The 26551-nt window shown below is 41.8% G+C and overlaps 1 protein-coding gene across 1 annotated transcript; it reads left to right on the forward strand.

Annotated features, from left to right (window-relative positions):
- Positions 1-9721: 9721 nt before the first annotated feature.
- LOC125374644 lies at positions 9722-25092 on the forward strand. Its single transcript, XM_048385773.1, has 4 exons — positions 9722-9803; positions 17390-18508; positions 18878-18961; positions 19127-25092. Exons 2-4 carry the CDS (start codon positions 17455-17457, stop codon positions 23311-23313), a joined length of 5325 nt encoding a protein of 1774 aa, XP_048241730.1. The 5' UTR covers positions 9722-9803; positions 17390-17454; the 3' UTR covers positions 23314-25092.
- The last annotated feature ends 1459 nt before the right edge of the window (positions 25093-26551 follow it).

Consider the following 26551-nt stretch of genomic DNA (forward strand, 5'->3'; position numbering starts at 1 on the left):
TAAGTTAGAGTTCACCTTATGCCCGCTATTGTGCTATCTGCTATCATATCATTTAAATCTATGGATTTTTATTTCTAAAGTGTAACAAAACAAAATGGCAACTGCTCTTGCATTTGACTTATTCTCATTATTTGTCCCCATTCATTTTGAACTATTGTTTTATCTTCTTTAGAAATATGAATGTCTTGTAGACATAATTATTACAGAAAATCTCTTCTTTTGCCATAGGTTCATTACTTCTTTACGTTTTGTTTTATCTGCTAGGCCCCTGCAATTTGCTGATACTATGCTGGTTTTGTCACCTATATTCAGTGTTTTCCAAAATAAACAGACTCCTGTTGTAAAGGTTGTTATTGATATCATACATTGATTCATCCATGACTGGACTGAATTTAATGTTTTTAATGTTTGTGGGGAAAACAGATTGTATGAAAATGTAGCAGGACGTGGAGTCATCCCACAGATGCATCCTTACCTAGTGTAGCGTTTCCACAAGCTATATCCATCATGGGTATTTGAAATGAAACAGCATTACCATGGCCAGAATTGGGAGTGTTAATATAGCCATCAACTGACCTGTCCGTAAACTAGGCCAAGAAAGGGAGGTAACTCGCGTGTGAGTGACTGAGTGAGTGAGTATGGTTTTACGGCGCTTTTAGCAATATTACAGCAATATCACGGCGGGGGACTCCAGAAATGGACTTCACACGTTGTACCCATGTCGAACCCTGGTCTTCGGCGTGACGAACGAACGCTTTAACCACTAGGCTACCCGACCGCCCCAACTCGCGTGTGAACATGGTGTGTGAAAGAATAACACGTCAATACATAATATGTTTCTGATGGCATCATTAATCACACGTAGTTCTCAGATATTATCTTCAGTCGAACAATTAAGTAAAACTATTTGACTATACACCAATACTGGTAGTCAGATACTCCTAAGAACCATGTAACTAATAATAGTAACCAAAAAACTCGCAGACGAGGCCAAAGGCCCTCGGCTTCGTCTACGATTTTTTGGCGACTTTTCCGTCGATGTTGAAATTCAAGAGAGATACATAATCTCACGAACATTGACATGTAGTTTCATACGCGCTATGTTCTTGATAAAGTTCAAATATATGAAAACATTTAGAAAAATGACACTCACGTGATTCTATAAATAACAGCGTCAACAAACTTCAGTGTCACTGAACGTCATTCAATCATAGATTGATCAAGATAGATGCAAACATCATCGCGCATCATCCACGTTGCAATGTGTGGGTTCATTTAAGACGTAATGACACGATGATTTGCATTAGTGTACACTTTCACAACGCCAAGCACACTCAGGACTGGTGTAGCCATCGTTGTTTACTACAGCCGAGTGTTGTCAATGTCTCATCGAGACTGATATGTAGCCACGGTCTGCATTCTTCCTGTACTGGAGGGTGATATCTAGCCCTTTTTCCTGTGCTCTAAATGTCCCTGGCCTGACTGTCTCCCCTCAATCAGGAATTGACCAATCCACTTTGCCAGCGCCATACTTGATCTATGTTCAGACAACAGTATATGCAGTTGGTGAATTCTTCTGGCTCCTCTACGCAGTTGGTGAATTCTCCCGGCTTGTCTACGCAGTAGGTGAATTCTCCCGGCTTGTCTACACAGTAGGTGAATTCTCCCGGCTTGTCTACGCAGTAGGTGAATTCTCCCGGCTTGTCTACGCAGTAGGTGAATTCTCCCGGCTTGTCTACGCAGTAGGTGAATTCTCCCGGCTTGTCTACGCAGTAGGTGAATTCTCCCGGCTTGTCTACGCAGTAGGTGAAATCTCCCGGCTTGTCTACGCAGTAGGTGAAATCTCCTGGCTTGTATACGCAGTAGGTGAATTCTCCCGGCTTGTCTACGCAGTAGGTGAATTCTCCTGGCTTGTCTACGCAGTAGGTGAATTCTTCTGGCTTGTCTACGCAGTAGGTGAATTCTCCCGGATTGTCTACGCAGTAGGTGAATTCTCCGGCTTGTCTTCGCAGTAGGTGAATTCTCCCGGCTTGTCTACACAGTAGGTGAATTCTCCCGGCTTGTCTACGCAGAAGGTGAAATCTTCTTGCTTGTCTACGCAGTAGGTGAATTCTCCTTGTTTGTCTACGCAGTTTGTGAATTCTTCTGGCTTGTCTACGCGGTAGGTAAATTCTCCCGTGCAGTTGGTGAATTCTCCCGGATTGTCTACACAGTAGGTGAATTCTCCCGGATTGTCTACGCAGTAGGTGAATTCTCCCGGCTTGTCTACGCAGTAGGTGAATTCTCCTGGCTTGTCTATGCGATAGGTGAATTCTTCTGTCTTGTCTATGCAGTAGGTGAATTCTCCCGGCTTGTCTACGCAGTAGGTGAATTCTCCCGGATTGTCTACGCAGTAGGTGAATTCTCCTGGCTTGTCTATGCAGTAGGTGAATTCTTCTGGCTTGTCTACGCAGTAGGTGAATTCTCCTGGCTTGTCTATGCAGTAGGTGAGTTCTCCCGGCTTGTCTACGCAGTAGGTGAATTCTTCTGGCTTGTCTACCGAGTAGGTGAATTCTCCCGGCTTGTCTACGCAGTAGGTGAATTCTCCCGGATTGTCTACGCAGTAGGTGAATTCTCCTGGCTTGTCTACGCAGTAGGTGAATTCTTCTGGCTTGTCTACGCAGTAGGTGAATTCTCCTGGCTTGTCTATGCAGTAGGTGAGTTCTCCCGGCTTGTCTACGCAGTAGGTGAATTCTTCTGGCTTGTCTACGCAGTAGGTGAATTCTTCTGGCTTGTCTACGCAGTAGGTGAGTTCTCCCAGATTGTCTAAGCCGAAGGAAAATTCTCAGGGAATGTCTATGCAGCGTTAAACAGTTTTCTTTTCATGCAGTAATGCCGTGTTGTTAATGTCTATAGATATATGGGGCTAATCCTGTTGTTAACGTCTATACAGATATGGGTCTAATCCTGTTGTTAACGTCTATCAATATCTGGGTCTAATCCTGTTGTTAACGTCTATAAATATCTGGTTTTAATCCTGTTGTTAACGTCTATAAATATCTGGTTCTTATCATGTTGTTAACGTATATAAATATCTGGTTCTAATCATGTTGTTAACCTTGATAAGTGTCTGGGTCTAATCCTGTTGTTAATGTCTATAAATATCTGGGTCTAATCCTGTTGTTAATGTCTATAAATATCTGGGTCTTACCCTGTTGTTATGTATATAAATATCTGGGTCTAATCCTGTTGTTAATGTCTATAAATATCTGGGTCTAATCCTGTTGGTAATGTCTATAAATATCTGGGTCTAATCCTGTTGTTAATGTCTTTAAATATCTGGGTCTAATCCTGTTGTAAATGTCTTTGAATATCTGGGTCTAATCCTGTTGTTAATGTCTTTAAATATCTGGGTCTAATCCTGTTGTTAATGTCTTTAAATATCTGGGTCTAATCCTGTTGTTAATGTCTTTAAATATCTGGGTCTAATCCTGTTGTTAATGTCTTTAAATATCTGGGTCTAATCCTGTTGTTAATGTCTTGAAATATCAGGTTCTAATCCTGTGGTTAATGTCTATAAATATCAGGGTCTAATCCTGTTGTTAATGTCTTTAAATATCTGGGTCGTATCCTGTTGTTAATGTCTTTAAATATCTGGGTCTAATCCTGTTGTTAATGTCTTTAAATATCTGGGTCTAATCCTGTTGTTAATGTCTTTAAATATCTGGGTCTCATCCTGTTGTTAATGTCTTTAAATATCAGGGTCTTATCCTGTTGTTAATGTCTATAAATATCTTGGTCTAATCCTGTTGTTAATGTCTTTAAATATCTTGGTCTAATCCTGTGGTTAATGTCTATAAATATCAGGGTCTTTTCCTGTTGTTAATGTCTATAAATATCTAGGTCTAATCCTGTTGTTAATGTCTATAAATATCTTGGTCTCATCCTGTTGTTAATGTCTATAAATATCTGTGTCTAATCCTGTTGTTAATGTCTATAAATATCAGGGTCTATTCCTGTTGTTAATGTCTATAAATATCTAGGTCTAATCATGTTGTTAATGTCTATAAATATCTGGGTCTAACCCTGTTGTTAATGTCTATAAATATCTTGGTCTACTCCTGTTATTAATGTCTATAAATATCAGGGTCTATTGATTACCTCTGAATCTATTTGGACTCAAGCCTGAAAGATGCTACCAGAGCAGCTGGTAAAACACTTACCCCACATACTCGTTGACACTGCAACAGAGACTAGAATTATTACATACTCAGTGTCGTGGTGCATGGATATTGATGTGACTAAGTGTCATGTCATCGTAGTAGTCACTCAGAAGAAAGTAAAATACACTCTCTGAGGTTGCCTTTTAGGTGTTTGATAAAAAAACGTGTACCTATATCAACTTAGGGATGTGAAAATGTGGATTTTCAGTCCATGAAATGTATGTAAATATTTGTTAAATACGAGTTATAAATTATCAAGTAGTGTTGTGAATGGGGTTGATATCATCCGTCGGTTATTTACCACACAAGATGTATTATAGTTTATAACTATTGGCTACATAGAGATATCCAGGCCACTGCTATATAATGTAAAAGAAACATTTGAAAGATGCCACCCCAAATACGTTATATAATAGAAAACGTCAAGGCCAGAGAATAACCAGTCTTTATTGTCCGCCGAGTCCACTGGATGTAAAAGGCAAAATACTATTGAACATTATATCACTGGATCACTGAAACACACTTTAAAGGTTTGCTTTTTTTCCTTTTGGATTGAAATAATATGGTTTTTACAACAGGTGGGAATGTGCAGTTACATCTGAAGGTATTTTAAGAAATATTAAAAGATTAAAGAGTTCAGATTGGCGCGGATAAGTCACTTCATCAAAAATTGTAGAATTCAATGCTTTCTTTAAGTCCTTGTTGGAATGTGAAATGTACTTATTACATTTTAAAAAAAATTACAGTATAGAAGAACATTGATTACATTCAGAAGTGGATATAATTTTCTCCGAATACAGAAATTTTGTGGGGTTTATGGTGATAATACTATTTGTGCAGTCAATTCAGTATCTGAAACAAAAAAACATTTACTATTAAATCGCCCAGTGTATGATCAAGATGACACTAAGCTAACAAGTTTAATAAATATTAATATATCTGATGTCAATCAATTGTCCTATATGCATTAAGTCAATTTCCGAGGGGAAATAAAATAATAAGGAAAGTAGAAAATATTATCATGTCCCATTGAAAGTGTTAAAATCACACTCTCCGTAGTCAGCTTCCAAAAAAAACATATTTGGGGGCGTGGCTTAAGGGTACCGGCGCAGCGGTCCGTGACAAAGGTTTTCATTGGCTGGCTGGTAGTTCTTAGCAGCCATATACATATCCTGTTTCTGTTATTTCTGTTAATCCTACAAAAATAACAACAATGTATACATTGTTGAATGGGTTAAAATTTACCCTTGACTTTGACGTTGTGAATAATAAAAACATAACAATTAACAATCTGTAACTATCATTGTATTACACTGAAAGGACGATAACCTCGTTTTATGTCCTTACTGACATCCTATTCGAATCCCGGTTCGCCCAGATTATGTTTCTAGGTTTGTCAGCACCATACCCGTGCTCTTGGATTTCACCGAAGTGGTAAACGTCTGAGACCTGCATCACTTCGGACTTTCCTCCCACCTTAAGCTGACTCGCCGCGATATAACTGGAATAATGTTAAAAGCTGCGTTTAAACAAACTCACTCACTCACACTCACACTGACAACCTTTTGGGTTCCCTAAACGATGACCTCTTGTTTATCCAGCAGCTGGCCAAGGGATAATCCCCATTGTGTTTGTTGAAGCGGATGCTTGTAACACATCGGTAACGATTTGCCACACAAAAATACACAACACATCTTAAATTTACGTAATTTACAGTACAACTAAAAGAGAAACAGCATTGTGGTAATCGTTCACTGGTTTCTGGTTGTCAAGAGGTTGTCTCTTCTCCCTCTCCTGGGCATGGTCTAGGTTTCTCAACTTCTTTTTGAGTGGCATCAAACTATACCTAAATTGTGATCGCAGCATTATCCCACTCAACCTGCAGGATATTTTCCAGTGTATGGCCAAATTAACAATGTTGATAAATATTCTAAATTAATAAGCATTATGAATTGTACTTTGTTATTTGTACTTTGCAGTAATTGTACAAATTGTCTTAGAAACTTTCGAAGTACATTATGGCAGCCTTATAGGTTGAGTAAGGTGGGAAAAATACAGCAAAAAGAACATCAGAAGTCCTATATGTGTTAAGTCTATATCCGTGGGAACAATATTCCTATAATTATTCGAAAGTACATAAATGTCCAAGTGAAAGTGCTGAAATCACAGGCTCCGAAATCGGCTTCCATAACAAAAAGTTTTTGTGGCATGGACTAAAACTATCGGTATATCCTCACTGTGCCCTCACCCCAACCTACACCCTATAACAATAGATGAGGGCACAGTGAGGTGTTCCCAAACTATCGGTATAACCTCACTGTGCCCTCACCCCATCCTGCACCCTATAACAATAGGTGAGGGCACAGTGAGGTGTTCCCAAACTATCGGTATAACCTCACTGTGCCCTCACCCCAACCTGTACCCTATAACAATAGGTGAGGGCACAGTGAGGTGTTCCCAAACTATCGGCACAGCGGTGCAGCGGCGCTTGGCAACCGTTTTCATTGACTGACATGTTTGCCGTGTTTATCTATCTTGTGATCCTTAGCCGTTATACATACTGTTTCTGCTATTTCTGTTAAATAGAACCCATCTATGGACATCACCATCTTGTTGGTAGACTTCACTTCACTGAAGCCCAGATTTTGAGCCTTCCTCCGGAGAGAACAATGGCAATAGCGTCCATGGACATCAAGGTTTAATGGGAAGCTGGAATCTGGATCACAATGGCTGCAGGGGTCGCCTGATGTCTGATGAACCATGTCACTGAAGACTTAGAAGACGCTCATAGGTACGTCGTGGACAATTCGGCAATAGCTAGGAAATCGGAACTATAAAAATACTTGAGATGAAACAGTAGAAGCATGTACTTAAGGTTAGTTAATAGCTTTCAAGAGTGTAGAAGGCAGTATATACTGGTTCGAAAAAAGGTTTAGGACCACCCTTCTTTCATACAACTACAATAAATTTGTCATGCCATGACAGATTAATCATTCCAATATGAAAGGATCGTGGCTCTTCTACTTTTCGTTCGTAGTATAATGTAGTGAATTCATCCTGTCACTTCCCTAAAACAACATACTGTGTAACTATTATTCCCTGTAGGCATTAGTAGGCCTAACCATGTGGGGATGGTCGGGTGGCCTAGTGGTTAAAGCGTTCGCTCGTAACGCCGAGGACAAGGGTTCGATTCACGACATGGGTACAATGTGTGAAGCCCATTTCTGGTGTCACCCGCCGTGATATTGCTGGAATATTGCTTGAAGCGGCGAAAAACCAAACTCACTCACTCGACCTAACTATGTGGCGTGCGAGGCTGGGCACACAGGGCAAGTCAAGCTCCACCCTAAACTGTCACACCCATACTTGTGCAGATATTGTCCTTCTATGGAGTGCACCAATTCTACTCGATGTGATCTGTGTGTTGATTCTACTTAGGCGGAATTATTCAAGGAATTAGTCATGCAGTGGTACAAGTCTTAACTCGACAAACCTAAATATATGATAGTTCTAACTCATCTGGCTCGTCTATTTCGGCAAAATCAGCAAAATCCAAACCAGTTAAACAGGCGTCTATCGACGATTTTGTCCAGGGACCCTGGTTGTCTCTGACAAACGACCACGAGTCCGTTCAGCTAGTTCCGTTCCGGGAATCTGATACTTGTCAATCCAGCGATGTGTGTCAGTTTGCAAGTACACATGGAATTGGATCAAGTATCACGGCTGTCGATCCAGTGCATCATATTTCGGATCAGCAAGGGCCACAACTTGGTGAATCAGGGTCGACGGCTACCATCTTCTTGGCTCGATCGTAGCGCCACCAGTGGCTATTACGACCATTCTATTCTATACCTCTCCCATATGGACTAATAAGATTCCACCTCTCGTATCACATGCATTTGCTTCAAACAAAACGGTGGCGCCCAGTGAAGACGATCTGATCGACTATCAAGATCTATTTTGTGGTAAAACGGTTCTTACTTCGCGAAGTACATCAAATCACGTGAGCACCTTGATTAAAAACATGAACAGATTTGGAAAATATCTGTTGACAACGAGTTGGCGAGGCACAGGCTTTGCAAATCCTGCAATCGACCGAAATCTGCATGACAGTTTACGAACCGAATATCGATTTCGGTGCGCGATTTTGATTGGACTATGCATAGACTCAATAGCCCAGTCAAAATCTAACTCCATAATCCCAGCCTAATTCGGGAAGGGTGGAAACTGGACTTTTATAGTCAGTTAACGCTCTTGATCGGGAAGATGACGGTTACCGGCTCTCATGATACCCTGCTTTCGGATCGGATTCCCAGGGTGCAGACCCATCCACGCACCTCGGATCCTACAGTGAGTGAGTGAGTTGGGTCTAACGCCGCTTTTTACAGTATTCCAGTCATATCACGGCGTGTCAGCTTAATGTGGGAGGAAAGCCCGAAGTGATGCAGGTCTCAGACGTTTACCACTTCGGTGAAACCCACGTGCTGACAAACCTAGAAACATATTCGGGGCGGACCGGGATTCGAACCCACAACCATAGGTTCCTGGCATGCCCAAGGGACGCAACTCTGCACAGCGAATCGCGGCGGCTTAGACGACTGGGCCACCCGTGCCCCCCGGATCCTACAGTAGTTGCTGTCGATCCAGTGCATCATATTTCGGATCAGCAAGGGCCACAACGGGGTGAATCAGGGTGAATTACGGCCTCTCGTGATACCCTGCTTTCGGATCGGATTCCCCGGGTGCAGGCCCATCCACGGACCTCGGATCCTACAGTATTTGCCACACCAACTAAGGAGATGGATATGATGTTATAAAGTTACATAACGTGAAGTTTGATACGCATGAAGGGAGCTTGGTCGTACATTCCCAGAATTCTTTGGGGGATGATTTGTTGCCTACTTGGCATATTGGCCAAACATTGGAAGTTATTCACAAGCTGATACCGACAACTAAGCCCCCCGAGGAACCAGCAAGATCTTTTCCCGTCGAACTTAAAAAATACCTCCGGAGAGAAGTCCGTTTTCACTGTCGCAATCTACAACTATTCACTCACTCACTCATCAGCTGGAAATAAATGTCATTAGAATATTGTTACAACTTATACCGGGTTATGAATAGTATATCAAAAGAAGATACACACACTATCTCAAATCTAAACATGTTAAATATGGTGTGAGATTGAAACAGTTTTGAAAGTTTATGTGAGATCGCTTTAATAACTCTGTTTAACCCAGCTCTGTCACTTACTTTAAAATAGTTAAATCAGTACAAATAATATCCTCATACAGGACAATGATCTTCAGTACAAAGAAGACGCCATCCCATGAGTGAGTAAAAATTTAACGTCGCATGGGCATTATTCCAACCCATGAAAACCTACACAAGACAAAGTTTATACCCCAACATACACCGCCGGCCATCTGACATGAGGCTTGAACCACTTCACTTGGCTGCAGGTGTGGGACTCATCTAAAACCAGACTTACCGTGTTGCTGTACAAGTTACCTCCCCTCCTACCTCTATACAGAAAGTAGGATTTACTTCCTTGTTACGTGGACAAGACAGACATTCCCCTGCACGTTCTTCACGTCTTACCAGGTAAACAATACAAATAACGATGACTGTGGCATAAACAACCTTCATTCGCTCACTTTTCTGTGTAGACAATATAGACACAAATTGATTTAAAACCTGGAGAATTTATATTAAAGGGTTTATACTTAGAAACAGAAAATACAACGCATCATTATATCAATAGTTGAGGGTTCCATTTGACAATCTAAACAACAAATTTTACAGTTCACACTGATTTTTATATGTAACCAATATAATTGATTATTATCACACAGGACAGTTATTTTCAGGATAAATGTTCGTGCCTTATTCTTCCCCGCCCTGAACGCAGGGAGGTTAATAGGTTAGAGTGTTTTTGACTGAAGGAGCGCGCTTTGATCTGGGCATGTTTTAACCTGACACATTCTGTTTCGTAATGGAGACAATGTATGCAATTTGTTCATTTTGTTCATTTAGGGGAAATATATCTCGCTTTGCTAAAGTTAACCGGTCTTTATTTTGTAAGAATAAACTATAAGTATTATCACCTTTAGCTATATCTTGGTGTCGAGCTTTATCACGCACTGGCCTTGCAATGCTGTACTTCGTATCTTATTCAAGCTGTGAGCTGCCGCGGGTTTGGAGGGTGAGTTATTATACGCATGAATAGCTCTATTGCGCACTACCTTTCAGTGTATGGTAAGTTATTCAGGCTGCCAGGGAGGCGGTCAGGTCAAACATGCAGGTGACGCGCACTCAATCTTTCTCTCTTCACAATGATTTTGCAACTACAGTCCGTTTGACTCCAAATGAGAACGATGAATTGCAAAATAACTCGAAATCCAGAAAAGTGTATGAAACATCAATACGGTACTTGACCATAAATACCCTGTACCCAACAAAATCTGAATTTTGTTTATTTTAAGAACCATGACGGATGAAGTTCTTTAAGAAACTATCATGTAGTTTTGTATAGAAATGTGTACATGACACGTAGGGGGGACAAACCGTGGTAGGCACAGCGCAAGCACGCATGCACTGCACGGTCTGTGGTAGGGGAAATGACAGAGCGTGAGAGGGGCCGTCTCATGATAATTTCAGTCGCAATCTGACTGGCTCATGCCATAGATCTCGTCGTTGGAACTGCTGGTGCCTGAACCGACTGCCACTATTATAGGTTGGACTGTTGCTGGCCGTAGTCCATCTCGTGACCAATAACGTGGCTCTATCTCGTCAACGACTGTGGCCACACAACGCCTCCATGTTTCTACTGTTACCCGACCAAGGGATTCCTTTACGAGTTGTTCAACGTCTTGTAATTTGAACGTTGTGTTCGATCGTTCAACGTCACCCTTGACGATGCCCCATACCAACTCGACTGGATTCAGGTCGCAGTGATAAGGTGGCAGTCGTAAGACAGCGTGACCCTACGCTTGATGTAACTGTCAACTTTATACACGGGGTCAGGTTTCATAGTTTTGATGATTTCATAGAGCTGTGGTTTCGTCGCTCCAGAAGGAAAGGTAATGTTCCTCCGTTGCAGCCAAGTAACCATGTCTCCTTTACGGTTATTCTCTGGGAGAAAACCCTGACTAGCAGAACCAGCATGGAGAACTATGAGTCTTTCACCCTTTCCCATTGGTAACTTTCTACCAGACTCCTTACAGTCACCACTGGGTACCCACTGACTGCTGGCTGTGTGTGACTCATTTACCCATGTCTCATCTAAGAAGACGGGCTCATATCCTTCTTCACGTTTCTGCTTGATGGTACGAAGGTAATGATTTCGGAGACGAACAATGTCAGACCGTTCAAACAACACAGCCCTATTTTCTCCAGTTATCTTTTTGTATTTGTAACCAAATGTATGCAACACCTGCCATAGTTTGTACTTTGTAACACGTAAATCATGGTCAGTTTCAATGTGTTTCTTCAAAATCCTTACAGGACAGGTACTTATTTTCTGAGTGCTGTTTAACAATTCCACGTCTGACTTGATCCCTTTGAAAAAAACCTGTTTAATTTATCAACCTTGCGTGGTTTTGACATGTTCCCTACCTCCTTGGCCTGACTTTTTGTATCTCGTTGACAAACAACATTTTAAGTTTCTGAGGGGACATACCAAGAGCTTTTGAAGCTCGTTTTAAGAATTTATTAATTGCATAAAAAGGCTTTGCTCTTTCTGCTTCACTTCTAAAGAAATCATACACATTCAACATTAACTGTTTAACATCTGCTGAGTAGCGCATCTTGTCATTGAATGAACAGGTCACTGTGTAGCACGTGCAGACCGTGCTTGCGCTGTTCCTTCAAACTAATTGTTCAACACGATGAAATACCAGGCTTCTATACAGTATGACTTTGTTCAATAAACAACACATGTCAAACAACTGGTTTGATATGAGAACTTTGTAATTATTTGTCTTGATAATGTCATGTATGGTGCTTGCTCTGTGTGCAAAGTTGAGCACAGTATTGTTTCAAGTAATTCACTGTGTGTAATGCATGATTCAAACCCTTTACAACTCTACATGGTCGGTTGCTTTGACATTGTTGTTAACTTCCGGCAGAGATGGTCTGTAGATTGCAATTATTTTCCTAAAAAATAATACGTTGCATGATATATTCACCATATTCGGTTCAACATCGTAATATTCTTCTGAACATACTTAAAATGTAAACCGGAAGTAATCACAACACAAACCCTGCTAACCAAATGGAACCGTACACAACAGTAATAAATGAATGAGTGAGTGAGTTGGGTTTAACGCCGGGGGGGGGGGGGGGGGGGGGGGTTAGTGATTGCTTATATAAAAATTTGGAATTTTGAGTTTTGGAATAATGCCGAGGGGGGTCTGTCTACGGGGGCCTATTGAGGTGTTTGTTTGTTTATGTCATGTTGCTTTTGATAGTTTATTGGTTAATTAGATGCGTTTAATTAGGCCTGTTTTAATTAGGTATACGAATAGGGCTTTAAAGGTTTCTGGTTTATTTTGAGGATTTAAGATTGATTCTAGGGTGAGAGCCTTATTTAGGTTGAGGGTTGATTTAAGTGTGTCACGGTGTGCTTTGTACTTGGTGCAGTGTATGAGTGCATGTTCAGGTGTTTCTAAGTGTTTGCAGTGTGGGCAGTTTCCTTTTCCGTGTTTTTTGAATTTTTGAAGCTGACTATTTAAGCTGGTGCGCCCTGTTTGTAATTTGTTGATTATTCTATCTATTCTTTTGGTTGGATGGTGGATTTTTGGTTTAGTTAGGGGCTTTTTGAGAATATTTCTTATTTGGCTATTTGATTTTGAGTAAAGGCTGTGCCATTTTTTAGTTATTTTTCGTTTGTTGATACTTTTGATTTCTGATTTGGAAATGGGTAGCTTTAGTCTTACTTCCGGGATTTTGAGGGATTCTTTAGCTGCTTTGTCCGCGTTTTCGTTACCGTATATTCCTACGTGTGCGGGGATCCAGATAAAAACTATTTGTTTGCCTTCCTCAGTTAGTTTGTTTGCACTTTTTAGCATTTGGTTTATCATATTAGGGCGGTTTTTGGTTTTTTTTATTTTGGAGGGCCTGTATTCCCCTTAGTGAGTCTGTGAGTATTAGGATTTTTTTATGCTTTGTAGCGTGTTGGTTGTGTAGGGCTGAGGCCATGCCCATTAGCTCTGCTGTGAAAATTGATTGGTTGTTTGGGAGTCGGAAAGATTGAGTATTTTTGGTTGGTTGTGAGATGTGGACTACGAAACTGTGTGATTGGAGATCGGATCAGAGGATCCCTCTGTGTAGATGTGGCACCAATTTGGCCAGTTTTCGTGTATGTATGCTAGTGTTGTGGTTTTGGCTATGTTTGGGTCGGTCTGTTTATTTAGTGTGTTGGCTAGTGATGTGTCTATTGTGGGGATTTTGAGTTTTGGGGTGAATATATTGGATTGTTTGCAATTTTGGTTTAGGTTGTTTATTTGGTGTTCGTTTAGGTAGTTAGTTATTCGTTGGGATATTGGTCAAAGTAGGGGGTGTTTCCTAGTTAGCGCTTTGTTTTGAGGTCTGATGTTTTGTTTTATAAGGTTTTGGATGAGGGGGTTTGATTGGGACGAGGCCCAGAAGTTTAGGGTTAAGTGTTCTCTGCGAAGATTTAGTGGCATATTTCCCGTTAGTGCCTGGAGAGAAGTAAGGGAGGTGCCCTGTTGGGTTCGTGTGACTAGTTTTAGAGCCTGGTATTGTATTGAGTCTAGCTTTTGGGAGAGGGTTTGGTTTAGGGTGTTATAGATGGAGCATCCGTAGTCTAGTTTAGATCTTATTAGTGAGGTGTAAAGTTGGTAGAGCGTGTCTTTAGCGGCCCCCCAGTTGGATCCGGTGAGACATCTTGGTGTGTTTAGATCCTTGCTGCATTTTGTATTTAGATAGTTTACATGAGCTTCCCATGTAAGGTGTTCATCGAAGATTAGTCCCAAGAATTTAGTAAGTTTTTTTAAATTGATTTGTTTGTTGTTTATCTGTAGGTTTGGGATGGTCTGTTTCATATTCCTGTGTTTAAATACTATTCCTGTAGTTTTTTCGGGGTTGAGGGAGAAACCCCATTTATCGGCCCATTGTTGTATTTGGTTTAAGGATTTTTGGAGTAGATTCTCGGTTATTTGGATGCTTTTGTTGCGTATCCAGATGGCTCCGTCGTCTGCGAATTTAGAAGTGTTTATTTTATGGGGTAAGCCCTCAAAGAGATCGTTAATCATTATGTTAAAGAGTTTTGGGCTGAGGATGCTGCCCTTGGGAGTGCCATTTTCTAGGGGAAAACTGATCCGATAGAGTATGGTCTATACCCACTGTTATTTTCCTGTCATTTAAGAAATCCTGGATGTAATTTAGTATTTGTCCTTTTAGTCCTATTTTTTTCAGTTTTTGAATTACCCCGTCATGCCAAACCATATCGAAAGCTTTTGAGAAGTCCAAAAAGATGCCTGTTGTGTATTGTTTGTTGAGTTGTCCCAGTTTTATTTCCTGTTCTAGCCGGGCAAGGTTATCTGGGGTTGAGCGGCCAGGAGTGAAACCGCTTTGATCTGGATTAATGATGTTCTTTTGAGTTAGATAGTGGTGAAGTCTATTTTTGGCCATGGATTCCATTACTTTGCATAGGTTAGAGGTTAGAGAGATTGGTCTGTACGAGTTGGCCTGGTTAGCTGGTTTATTTGTTTAAGTATTGGAATGACTAGTGCCTGTTTCCAGGGGTTGGTACTTGTCCTTTTTGTTAGATGAGATTGTATAGTTTAAGTAGTGCCTGTAGTAGGTTTTGGGGAAGTTTTTTGATTATTTGGTATGATGTTAGGTCTAGGCCTGAGGCTGTTCCCTTTTTCCTATTTTGAAGTACATAGGTTTATTCTTCCATTGTATAGGGTTGGTTTATTTCTAGGTTATTGTTGTTTGGTTCTTTTGTATGTTTTTCCTCTGTTTTAAGTTTATTTTGGAAGGTTTGGCTAAAGTTGTTTTTGCTTCTTGTGGCCGAAAAGTGGTTTGCGAGATTGTTTGCTTTTTCAGTTGGATTTTTAGAGTTGTTTATCGGGTTATCTCGTGTGTGTCCTCTTCGGTGGTGTATTCGTATTCGTTTGTATTATTTTGGTTTATTTCCTCACTCTCCATGGGGGTTGTTTGTGTGTCAGGTAGTGTTTGCGTTTGCGTGCTGGGTATGTTTGTGTTTGATTGCTGTCTGGGTTTTCAGGTAGTGCTTGCTCGGGTTGGGTTGTGGTTGCCCTAGTGGCTGTTGGTTGTATGTTGCGGGGTTGGAGTGTGGCGGGTGAGATGTGGTTTGTTTTGCGTGCGGGTGTGGATGTTGTGAATGTATTTGTAGTAGCGGAGTTTTGAGGGTTGGGTGTGTTTTGGATGGGTGTTTTGATTGCTGGGTGTACTCTCAGGATGCCATCCCATGCGGAGTTTAGATGTGGGGTGTTGTCTGGTTGCGAGGTGGGCAGTAGTGGTTGTTTTGGATGCTGTGTTAGTCTTCTTGTTTGTTGTTTGGCCATGTCGATGTTGATGTGTCTGTTGGCCTGTTGTGTGAGGGTGTGTCTGTGTGGGCATTTGTTGGAGAGTGAGGAGTGTTCTGTTGTTTTACAATGGATGCACCAGGGTGCGCAAGTCCCTGGGAAGTGAGTTTGGGCGCATTTCCTGCATTTAGTTTTACGGATGTACATTGATTAGCTGTATGATTATATTGAAGACAGTTTGAGCATTGTTTGACCTGTTTAATGTAGGGTTTGACCTCTAGTTTGGTGGCTGCGCCGAACGATATAAATTTAGGGGCTTTGGGATATTTTGCAGATTTTTGAAAGTTTATGATGACTATTGGGGTGTTAGAGGTTTTTCCGTTTCTGATTGATGTGATACGTTTGGTGCTGGTAATTTTAGGTTGGGGATACATGTCTACGTTTTCATTTACTTCTTTAGTGTACATTAGCAGGTCTTCTTCGGTTTCTCTAGGATTAACCCTAATTACTCCAATTACTCCAAAGTTAACCTTGACAGGTCTATTTATAGATGACCTAAGGTCACATGATACGCAACCGTGACGTCAGAAATCCAAGATGGCGACTGTAAACATGACTGACATGACTGACATGACTCAAGTTGGAATTTACTGTTTATTTGATTCTGTAACTTGGAAAAACACTGCTTAAATTAAGGTATGTCATCCTTGTAACGTGCAACATGATGCTAGTATCATGGTTGAAATTAGTGTGATGGCTTGGAGTTTTGAATATCTGTTAACATTGCCAGAACAGGAGGGTTTCTTTTGTCTTCTACTTTTATATTGCATAAATATTCTCATTCCTGATTCTGTAGGTACCACATGCAAATTACAATTTGTTATATTTTCTTGGTTACGCATGTGTGCTTTATGACAGTACAGGTACAAAACTTCTCTGCACCGGGTTGATCCTCTGGATCAAAGTTACCTTGTACACATGCACCCATACCAATTCATTTAGACCTTAGACAGATCGTGTCTGACAAAAGCGTTGAAGCACATCACGGAGCTCAAGGTGTGTGACTTGTTTCAACCCTGGTTATACCGTCATACTTTGTTCCCCTTCCAGATTAGTACCGTGGTTACCACATGTGCCGCTACTACTACCACTACTACTACTACTACTCCTACTACTCCTCCTACTACTACTACTACTACTATTACTTTTGGGGCGGTCGGGTAGCTTAGTGGTTAAAGCGTTGGCTCGTCACGCCGAAGACCCGGGTTCGATTCCCGACATGGGTACAATGTGTGACGCCCATTTCTGGTGCCCCCCGCCGTGATATTGCTGGAATATTGCTAAAAGCGGGGTAAAACCAAACTAACTCACTCACTCACTATTACTATTACTGGTCCATTTGCATTGCATGCTGAAAAAATACTTGAGTAATTGTGTATTATAAGTATTCTGAACACTAAATGTGATTCTTAACACAGAAGAAACCATCAAGCCATAGGTTAATGCCCCCAATGTTAGGGTGTAGTGACATTTAGTCATCACAGTCACCGAGTATGACCACCTGCTTCACCTTTAGCCTCCCAGCATGACGAGTAATAGAACCCAGATTCCCACTGGGACTTGCCTGATTCTAATCAATCTCCTAAGGCATGGTTTGTTTGTTTGTTTCAGAGTCTCCTTCTTCATGATCTTGGAATCTGAAATGCTTGTATTGAACAAACTACAGCTTTTGAAGGATGGAAACTGACGACAAAGTGCCACAAGGTGGCGCTGTGGCAAGACCATTCACAGATACTGTAGCTGCCAGAGAGGGAAGTCAGCAACATGGGAGACAACTCACTACAATATCAACACAAGATCGTGCTGCGGCTAGACCTTTCACAGATAATGTCGCTGCCACAGAGGGAAGTCAGCCACAGGGGAGACAACACACTACAACATCAACACAAGATGACTCTGTGGCTAGACCTTTCACAGATACTGTAGCTGCCACAGAGGGAAGTCAGCAGCAGGGGAGACAACTCACTACAACATCAACACAAGATGACGCTGTTGCTAGACTTTTCACAGATACTGTAGCTGCCACAGAGGGAATTCAGCAGCAGGGGAGACAACTCACTACAACATCAACACCAGATGGTGCTGTGGCTAGACCTTTCACAGATACTGTAGCTGCCACAGAGGGATGTCAGCAACAGGGGAGACAACTCACTACATCAACACAAGATGGTGCTGTGACAAGACCTTACACAGATAATGTAGCTGCCACAGAGGGAAGTCAGCAGCAGGGGAGACAACTCAATACATCAACAACAGATGGTGCTGTGACTAGACCATACACAGATACTGTAGCTGCCACAGAGGGAAGTCAGCAACAGGGGAGACAACTCACTACAACATCAACACCAGATGGTGCTGTGGCTAGACCTTTCACAGATACTGTAGCTGCCACAGAGGGAAGTCAGCAACAGGGGAGACAACTCACTACAACATCAACACCAGATGGCGCTGTGGTCGGTCCTTTCACAAATACTGTAGATGTTGCAGAAGGAAGTCAGCCACAGGGGAGACAACTCACTACAACATCAACACCAGATGGTGCTGTGGCTAGTCCTTACACAGATACTGTAGCTGTCACAGAGGGAAGTCAGCAGCAGGGGAGACAACTCACAACAACATCAACACAAGATGGCGCTGTGGCTGGACCTTTCACAGATACTGTAGCTGCCACAGAGGGAAGTCAGCAGCAGGGGAAACAGTCCATTTCCACAACCACCCACAACTACTTTGGTGAGGCTGTATGCAAAATCTGACTTAGTTTTCTTTTTGAGGAAAACAAAAGGAGACCGTGGTCATCTAGGCACCATAATTCACTGTGTAGTGTTCCGTTCCATGGTTGTTGAAGAATCCTGTGATCTTTTGTTTAAATTTATATGTTGATTATGTTCCACGCTTTTTCAGAATCCAAACTGTACTTTTTGGTTTCACCAAAGTGGTAAACATCTAAGACTTGCATCATTTCCCTCATTTAGTTGGCATCCCTTACTCACTCACTCACTTCGGTGGAGAGCCTGCAACATGTAAACAAAACAAAGAATCTGACTAGTAGATGTTGTATTTCAGTGGAATACACTCTAACTTCATTCATTTTTGCTCCAGGTTCTACAGTTTCACATTACGACCTGTCCAACTCCTCTAACGTGGCAATGGGGGATGGCAGACATCAAGGCTGTATATCTCAAGGTAGGAAAGGCAATAAAACAACCCATTGTGAATAGCTTTACATGTTATTCAGAATTAAGCTCATAACCTGAGATTTAGCTAACACGGAATTACAATTTAAGCTTTTTAATAGAAAAGGAAATATGATGTTCATATACGCATTATATTTGATGTCATTGTTTTCAGAGTGTCTCAGTGTTAGGATCAACCAGCTCAGTGATATGTTTGTGGAAACCCATGCTCTTGACAAAGCAAAAGAACTTCTGAAAAGACACAACCACGTGGCCATCTGCGGAGCCCCAGGAGACGGGAAAACTAGTGCTGCTCTCAGGATCTGTGAAGCGTATATGAAGAAAAAGTATCAAGTATTGTTTGTTGAAAGTATTGAAGAGTTTGACAGTGATGTCGTCATTAAGCGAAAGTGTGACATGCTGGTTGTGTTTGACGATGTCTTTGGCTCTGTTGCATTTCCAAGCAGCTTGGAGAAGATACACAAAATGTTCAATGCCTTGGTTGATGTTTTACTGCGCTTTACAAGAGACAAGGAACTGAAAGCCAAGGAAAAACAACCCCAGAAGAAAATTAACGAAAGAAGGAAGAAGGAAGATGAGAGGCAATGTGAAGATGAAAAGACACCAGTGTGTAACTACAAGCTTCGCTTTATATTCACATCCAGAAGCTACAACTGGAATGAAGGATGTGCACGACTGCATCAGTTCAAAGTAAATCTGTTTAAGCCGGAAGCCATTGTTGATATGATCAAGACTTGTTTAACCACAGAAGAAAAGAAACATATTCTGACATTGTTCAGGAAATGCCAAATGTGCGATATCTCCAATAAGGACATGAAAACCATAACTCAGTTACAAGACAGCAGGTTTGGCTTTCCTCTGATCTGTAAATTGTACTGTACAAACCCAGCCTTCCAGATGCAAAACATCATTGACTTCTTTCAGAACCCTGTGACCTACCTGAGAGGTGACCTTGACACCATTGTCCGTGAAGGCAGCAGCAGGTCGGCAGCTCTGGTTCTCCTTGTTCTGTGTGGAGGGAAGTTGGACCTTGCCTCTTTTAAGGGGAAGGAGAAGAATCTCACTGAACTGTTCCAGGCTGTAAAGGAGGATGTCGCGTCTTGCACTCGGACAGACATTGGCAGGGAGATCAGCAACTTTACTGGCACCTACTGTACAGTGGAGAATCATGTAGCCTCTTTCTCCCATCCGTCCATCTATGATGCTGCAGCATGTGCCTTGGGGAATCTCAATGAAGATTTGTTACTGGAACATTGTTCCCTGCAGTTTTTATATGAAAGAGTGAGGCTGAACAAGGATGATCACCTAAAGACAACCCACACTGATGATGTCACAAACATGATCTACATCACCTCAAGTCTCCACCCGTTAGTGATCAGCAGATTGGTGGAGGGTGTCCGAGAAGGATGCTTCAGATGGACAGTGGGCCACCCTGTATTCAGCTGTGTTCAAATAGTCTCCGGCTTCTTGACACAGATGATGACAGACTTGCCTGATGTTGTTCACAGAAAAGATAGGAACTCAGGCGAATGTTTTCTATACTGGGTTTCACTGTCAACTTACCATTCACTGTTTGAACACACAGTGTCACTGATGTGTAGAGAGGGAAGCCTTTCACATTCTGTACTCGCTGACTTCTATGAGAGTATCATAATCTGTACAAAACATGGCAATCTCAGGCACCTGCAACATATTGCTGCTGTACTCAAACAACAAGGGGAATACGATGTAGACAGGAGGACAAAGGGAGAGAGGACTCCGCTGATGATTGCTGCTGAAGCAGGACAGTTGGTTGTGTTCAACTTCCTCCTACAAGAGGGAGCTGATGTTTCAGCAACAGACAAAGATCGGTACAACTGTCTTCATCTTTCATGTAAATCAGGAAGCAAAGATATAGTAAATGTTATCATTGAGAAGTTTCAACACCTGATCAATGACCGCGATGGTGAGGGAAACACCCCTGTTATGGTGTGTGCTGAGTCAGGGCAGGTTGAAATCCTCAAGTTCCTTGTTTCACACAAAGCAGATCATACTCTCAGGAATGTTTTCAATGTGAACGCTTTCCAAATAGCATCTAGCAACGGCCATGTATCAGTTGTAGAGTATCTGCAAACATGTGAACACATAACCATAGACATGCGAGGAGGGTTGGGGCATCAAACAGCAGTTATGATGGCAGCTGAAGGAGGACACTGTGATGTTTATAATCTTCTTGTGTTGGAGGGAGCTGATCTGTCAATTACTGATAGATATAGAACGGACTGCCTGATGTTGGCATGTGAGGGGGGAGGTAACGTGTCTATAGTGAAACACCTCCTGTCCTTGAACACATTTGACATCAACAGACGAGGGTGGTGGCAACAAACAGCAGTTATGATTGCAGCTGAAAGAGGACACTCTGATGTTTATAATCTTCTTGTGTTGGAGGGAGCTGATCTGTCACTTACTGATGAAGACAACAGGGACTGCCTGATGTTGGCATGTAAGGGAGATGACATGTCTATAGTGAAACACCTCCTGTCCTTGAAAACATTTGACATCAACAGACGAGAGGGGTGGTCTAAACAAACAGCAGTTATGATGGCAGCTGAAGTAGGACAGTATGATGTTTATAATCTTCTTGTGTTGGAGGGAGCTGATCTGTCACTATCTGATGAATCCAACAGGGATTGCCTGATGTTTGCATGTGAGGGGGGTAACGTGTCTATAGTGAAACACCTCCTGTCCTTGAACACATTTGACATCAACAGACGAGGGTGGTGGCAACAAACAGCAGTTATGATTGCAGCTGAAAGAGGACACTCTGATGTTTATAATCTTCTTGTGTTGGAGGGAGCTGATCTGTCACTTACTGATGAAGACAACAGGGACTGCCTGATGTTGGCATGTAAGGGAGGTGACATGTCTATAGTAAAACACCTTCTGTCCTTGAAAACATTTGACATCAACAGACGAGGGGTGTTAGAGAAACAAACAGCAGTTATGATGGCAGCTGAAAGAGGACAATATGATGTTAATAATCTTCTTATGTTTGAGGGAACTGATCTGTCACTTGCTGATGAAGACGACAGCGACTGCCTGATGTTAGCATGTGAGGAAGGTAACGTGTCTATAATGAAACACCTCCTGTCCTTGAAAACATTTGACATCAATAGACGAGGGGGGTGGTCGAAACAAACAGCAGTTATGATGGCAGCTGAAAGAGGACAGTATGATGTTTATAATCTGCTTGTGTTGGAGGGAGCTGATCTGTCACTAACTGATGAAGACAACTGTGACTGCCTGATGTTTGCATGTGAGGGAGGTAACATGTCTATAGTGAAACACCTCCTGTCCCTGAAAATATTTGACATCAACAGACGATGGGGGTCACCAAAACAAACAGCAGTCATGATGGCAGCTGAAAGAGGACAATATGATGTTTATAATCTTCTTGTGTTGGAGGGAGCTGATCTGTCACTTGCTGATGAAGACAACAGGGACTGCCTGATGTTGGCATGTGAGGGAGGTAACGTGTCTATAGTGAAACACCTCCTGTCCCTGAAAATAATTGACATCAACAGACGATGTGGGTCACCGAAACAAACAGCAGTTATGATGGCAGCTAAAAAAGGACACTATGATGTTTATAATCTTCTTGTGTTGGAGGGCGCTGATCTGTCACTAACTGATGAATCCAACAGGGACTGCCTGATGTTGGCATGTAAGGAAGGTAACGTGTCTATAGTGAAACACCTCCTGTCCTTGAAAACATTGGACATCAACGTACAAAGGGAGTCATTGAAACAAACAGCAGTTATGATTGCAGCTAAAAAAGGACACTATGATGTTTATAATCTTCTTGTGTTGGAGGGCGCTGATCTGTCACTAACTGATGAATCCAACATCGACTGCCTGATGTTTGCATGTGAGGGAGGTAACGTGTCTGTAGTGAAACACCTCCTGTCCCTGAAAATATTTGACATCAACAGAAGAGGGGGGTTCTGGAATGAAACACCAGTTATGATGGCAGCTATAAACGGACACTATGGTGTTTATAATCTTCTTGTGTTGGAGGGAGCTGATCTGTCACTAACTGATGAATACAACAGGGACTGCCTGATGTTTGCATGTGAGGGAGGTAACGTGTCTGTAGTGAAACACCTCCTGTCCTTGAAAACATTTGACATCAACAGCCGATGGGGGCCATATGAAGAAACAGCAGTTATAAAGGCAGCAAACAGAGGACAATATGATCTTTATGATCTTCTTGTGTTGGAGGGAGCTGATCTGTCACTTACTCGTGCAGATAGCACGGACTGCCTGATGTTGGCATGTGAGGAACTCTATGATGTTTGGTAAGAAACGAGTGGGTACGGGTATCCAACACTTGGGTACGAGTCATCCAGCTAATTATGTACAAGTGGGAACGGGTATCCAACACTTGGGTACGAGTCATCCAGTTGATTAGGAACGAGTGGGTACGGGAATCCAACACTTTGGTATGAGTAATCCAGCTCATTAGGAACGAGTGGGTACAGGTTGTCCAACACTTGGGAACGAGTGATTCAGCTGATATTGAACGAGTGGGTACGGGTATCGAACACTTTGGTACGAGTCATCCAGTTGATTAGGAAAGAGTGGGTACGGCTTTTCCAGCACTTGGGCACGAGTCATCCAGTTGATTAGGAACGAGTGGGTACAGGTATCCAACACTTGGGTCCGAGTCATCCAGTTGATTAGGAACGAGTGGGTACGGCTTGTCCAACACTTGGGTCCAAGTCATCCAGTTGATTAGGAACGAGTAGGTATGGCTTGTCCAACACTTGGGTACGAGTCATTCAGTTGATTAGGAACGAGTGGGTACGAGTATCCAACAATTGGGTCCGAGTCATTCAGTTGATTAGGAACGAGTGGGTACTGATTGTGCAACACTTGGGTATGAGTCATCCAGTTGATTAGGAACAAGTGGGTACGGGTATCCAACACTTTGGTACGAGTCATCCAGTTGATTAGGAACGAGAGGGTACAGCTTGTGCAACACTTGGGTACGAGTCATACAGTTGATTAGGAACGAGTGGGTACGGGTATCCAACACTTGGGTACGAGTCATCCAGTTGATTAGGAACGAGTGGCTACAAGTTGCCCACCACTTGGGTACAAGTCATTCAGTTGATTAGGAACGAGTGGGTACGGGTATTAAACACTTGGGTCCGAGTCATCCAGTTGATTAGGAACGAGTGGGTACAGCTTGTGCAACACTTGGGTACGAGTCATACAGTTGATTAGGAACGAGTGGGTACGGGTATCCAACACTTTGGTCCGAGTCATCCAGTTGATTAGGAACGAGTGGGTAGGCTTGTCCAACACTTAGGTCCAAGTCATCCAGTTGATTAGGAACGAGTAGGTATGGCTTGTCCAACACTTGGGTACGAGTCATCCAGTTGATTAGGAACGAGTGGGTACAGCTTGTGCAACACTTGGGTACGAGTCCTCCAGTTGATTAGGAACGAGTGGGTACAGGTATCCAACACTTGGGTACGAGTCATTTATTTGATTAGGAACGAGTGGGTACGGCTTGTCCAACACTTGGGCCCGAGTCATCCAGTTGATTAGGAACGAGTGGGTACGGCTTGTCCAACACTTGGGTACGAGTCATGCAGTTGATTATGAACGAGTGGATACGGGTATCCAACACTTGGGTACGAGTCATTCATTTGATTAGGAACGAGTAGGTACGGCTTGTCCAACACTTGGGTACGAGTCATCCAGTTGATTAGGAACGAGTCGGTACGGGTATCCAACACTTGGGTACGAGTCATCAAGTTGATTAGGAACGAGTGGGTTCTGACGCTATGTTGGTGTAAAATATTGTAAATTTAATTACTGTTCTTTTAGTTAATAAATTGATGTATGTCATGTTACCATGTGATTTATCTGTTTGTCAGGGACTATTTCTTGTCTACACTCTTGCATCGTGGCTATTTTTAGAAACTAAGTTGACATTTTGCCTTGATAAACAAAAGCCTAATACACTAGTTATTGAAGATTTCCCGATTCATTTCTTCCTCTAGCGTGTTTTAAAGTATATTTCACTTTGGATATTAATGGTAATTAAACTTGATTGCACCGAATGACTAATTCCATCCGCTGTTTGTCATTTCTAAGGTTTCGGTGACCTGTCAATTATGTTTATGTTTGGCATAATGACTGTTAATAACTTGGATGTCCGTTTTCACATCAAAGTCATAGATTCATGATAAAGTATTTTCCTGTTGTCTACACTATACATGCATTATTAAGACACACAGGCACACAATGTATACGTTCCTATATCTCTTGAATTTGTACCTGTAATATGATATTCGTTCCCTGGTTTAACATACATTGCTGACAATTCAAGGCAATATTGACAATATGTTTGTCCGTTTTTTCAGTTAGCTTAGCATTTGATAAGTATTTTAGTCCATCTTGTTACTGTCCGCATAATAACAGGACATATAGGAGAACATCAATACCTGGAATGAGGGTTTATTTGTCGCTTGGTCTGAACCGTGCTTGTCTTCAATTTTGTAATACCAGACATCAGCTCAAATCAGTTTGTTTATCATGTTTGATCTATTCGTTTGGTTGGTTGGCTGGTTGTTTAACGTCGCACTCAGCAATATTCCATAAATATGACGGCGGTCTGTAAATAATCGAGTCTGGAACAGACAATCTAGTGACTGATATCATTAGCATCGATCCACGCAATTGCCGTTCTATTCCGACACTTTGTACATCATGAGGACAATACCAATTGATAAAAGCAACTGATCGTTTTGTAAATTCCACTTGTTATATAGTTAACCATCGCCCAAGATGGCAGCTACTGACGCTATGTTGGTGGAAAGTATTGTGAATTCAATTATAAGAAATAAAACATTTAAGTAAATAAAAAGATTTCAGTATCATACATAGTTACCTTGTTACATTTTCATTGTTGATAGCAATGTTTATCCATCACTGAATGTTCGTAGCACTTGTCAGACATGACCTAATTACCACTGTGCATCACTACGATATTTACATCCATGAGTAATCTACCGACTGATGATATATGCATTATTATCGTACAGGTTGATGTATGTGTTACCTCTGATAAATTCTCTTGATGTCCTCACTATTTCTACAGTGCCCTAATTGTTTTCGGACAAACAGGACATTCAGGACATTACATTCAAGGCCTCAGTAAAGCCTTCAAAAAGTTGTATGGTAGACATGTGGAGACATTTCCAAATTTGACTCATCAGTGACAAAAATTATTTTTTATGTAATTTCCTACTTTGACGTGTACAATTTTGTCATACAGGTACTTTATATGTATATATTTTTACAATGTGCATACAAATTTCCATAACTTATTTACATGAAGAAATATATTTTCACGGGTGGCCCAGTCGTCTAAGGCGCCGCGAGTCTCTGTGCAGAGTTGCATCCCTTGGGCACCCCAGAAACCTATGATTGTGGGTTTGAATCCCGGTTCGCCCCGATTATGTTTCTAGGTTTGTCAGCCCCATACCCGTGCTTGTGGGTTTCACTGAAGTGGTAAACGTTTGAA

Source organism: Haliotis rufescens, unplaced genomic scaffold (genome assembly GCF_023055435.1).
Source record: "Haliotis rufescens isolate VD_foot unplaced genomic scaffold, xgHalRufe1.0.p SCAF_6, whole genome shotgun sequence".
In the NCBI taxonomy this organism is placed as follows: Eukaryota; Metazoa; Mollusca; class Gastropoda; order Lepetellida; family Haliotidae; genus Haliotis; species Haliotis rufescens.

Excerpts from the sequence above, each read along its gene's own strand:
- LOC125374644 (XM_048385773.1), top strand. The coding sequence starts at position 17,455 with ATGGAAACTGACGACAAAGTGCCACAAGGTGGCGCTGTGGCAAGACCA. Across the intron at positions 18,509-18,877 it reads AACCACCCACAACTACTTTG|GTTCTACAGTTTCACATTAC; the intron begins GTGAGGCTGTAT and ends TTTTTGCTCCAG. Across the intron at positions 18,962-19,126 it reads TCAAGGCTGTATATCTCAAG|AGTGTCTCAGTGTTAGGATC; the intron begins GTAGGAAAGGCA and ends CATTGTTTTCAG.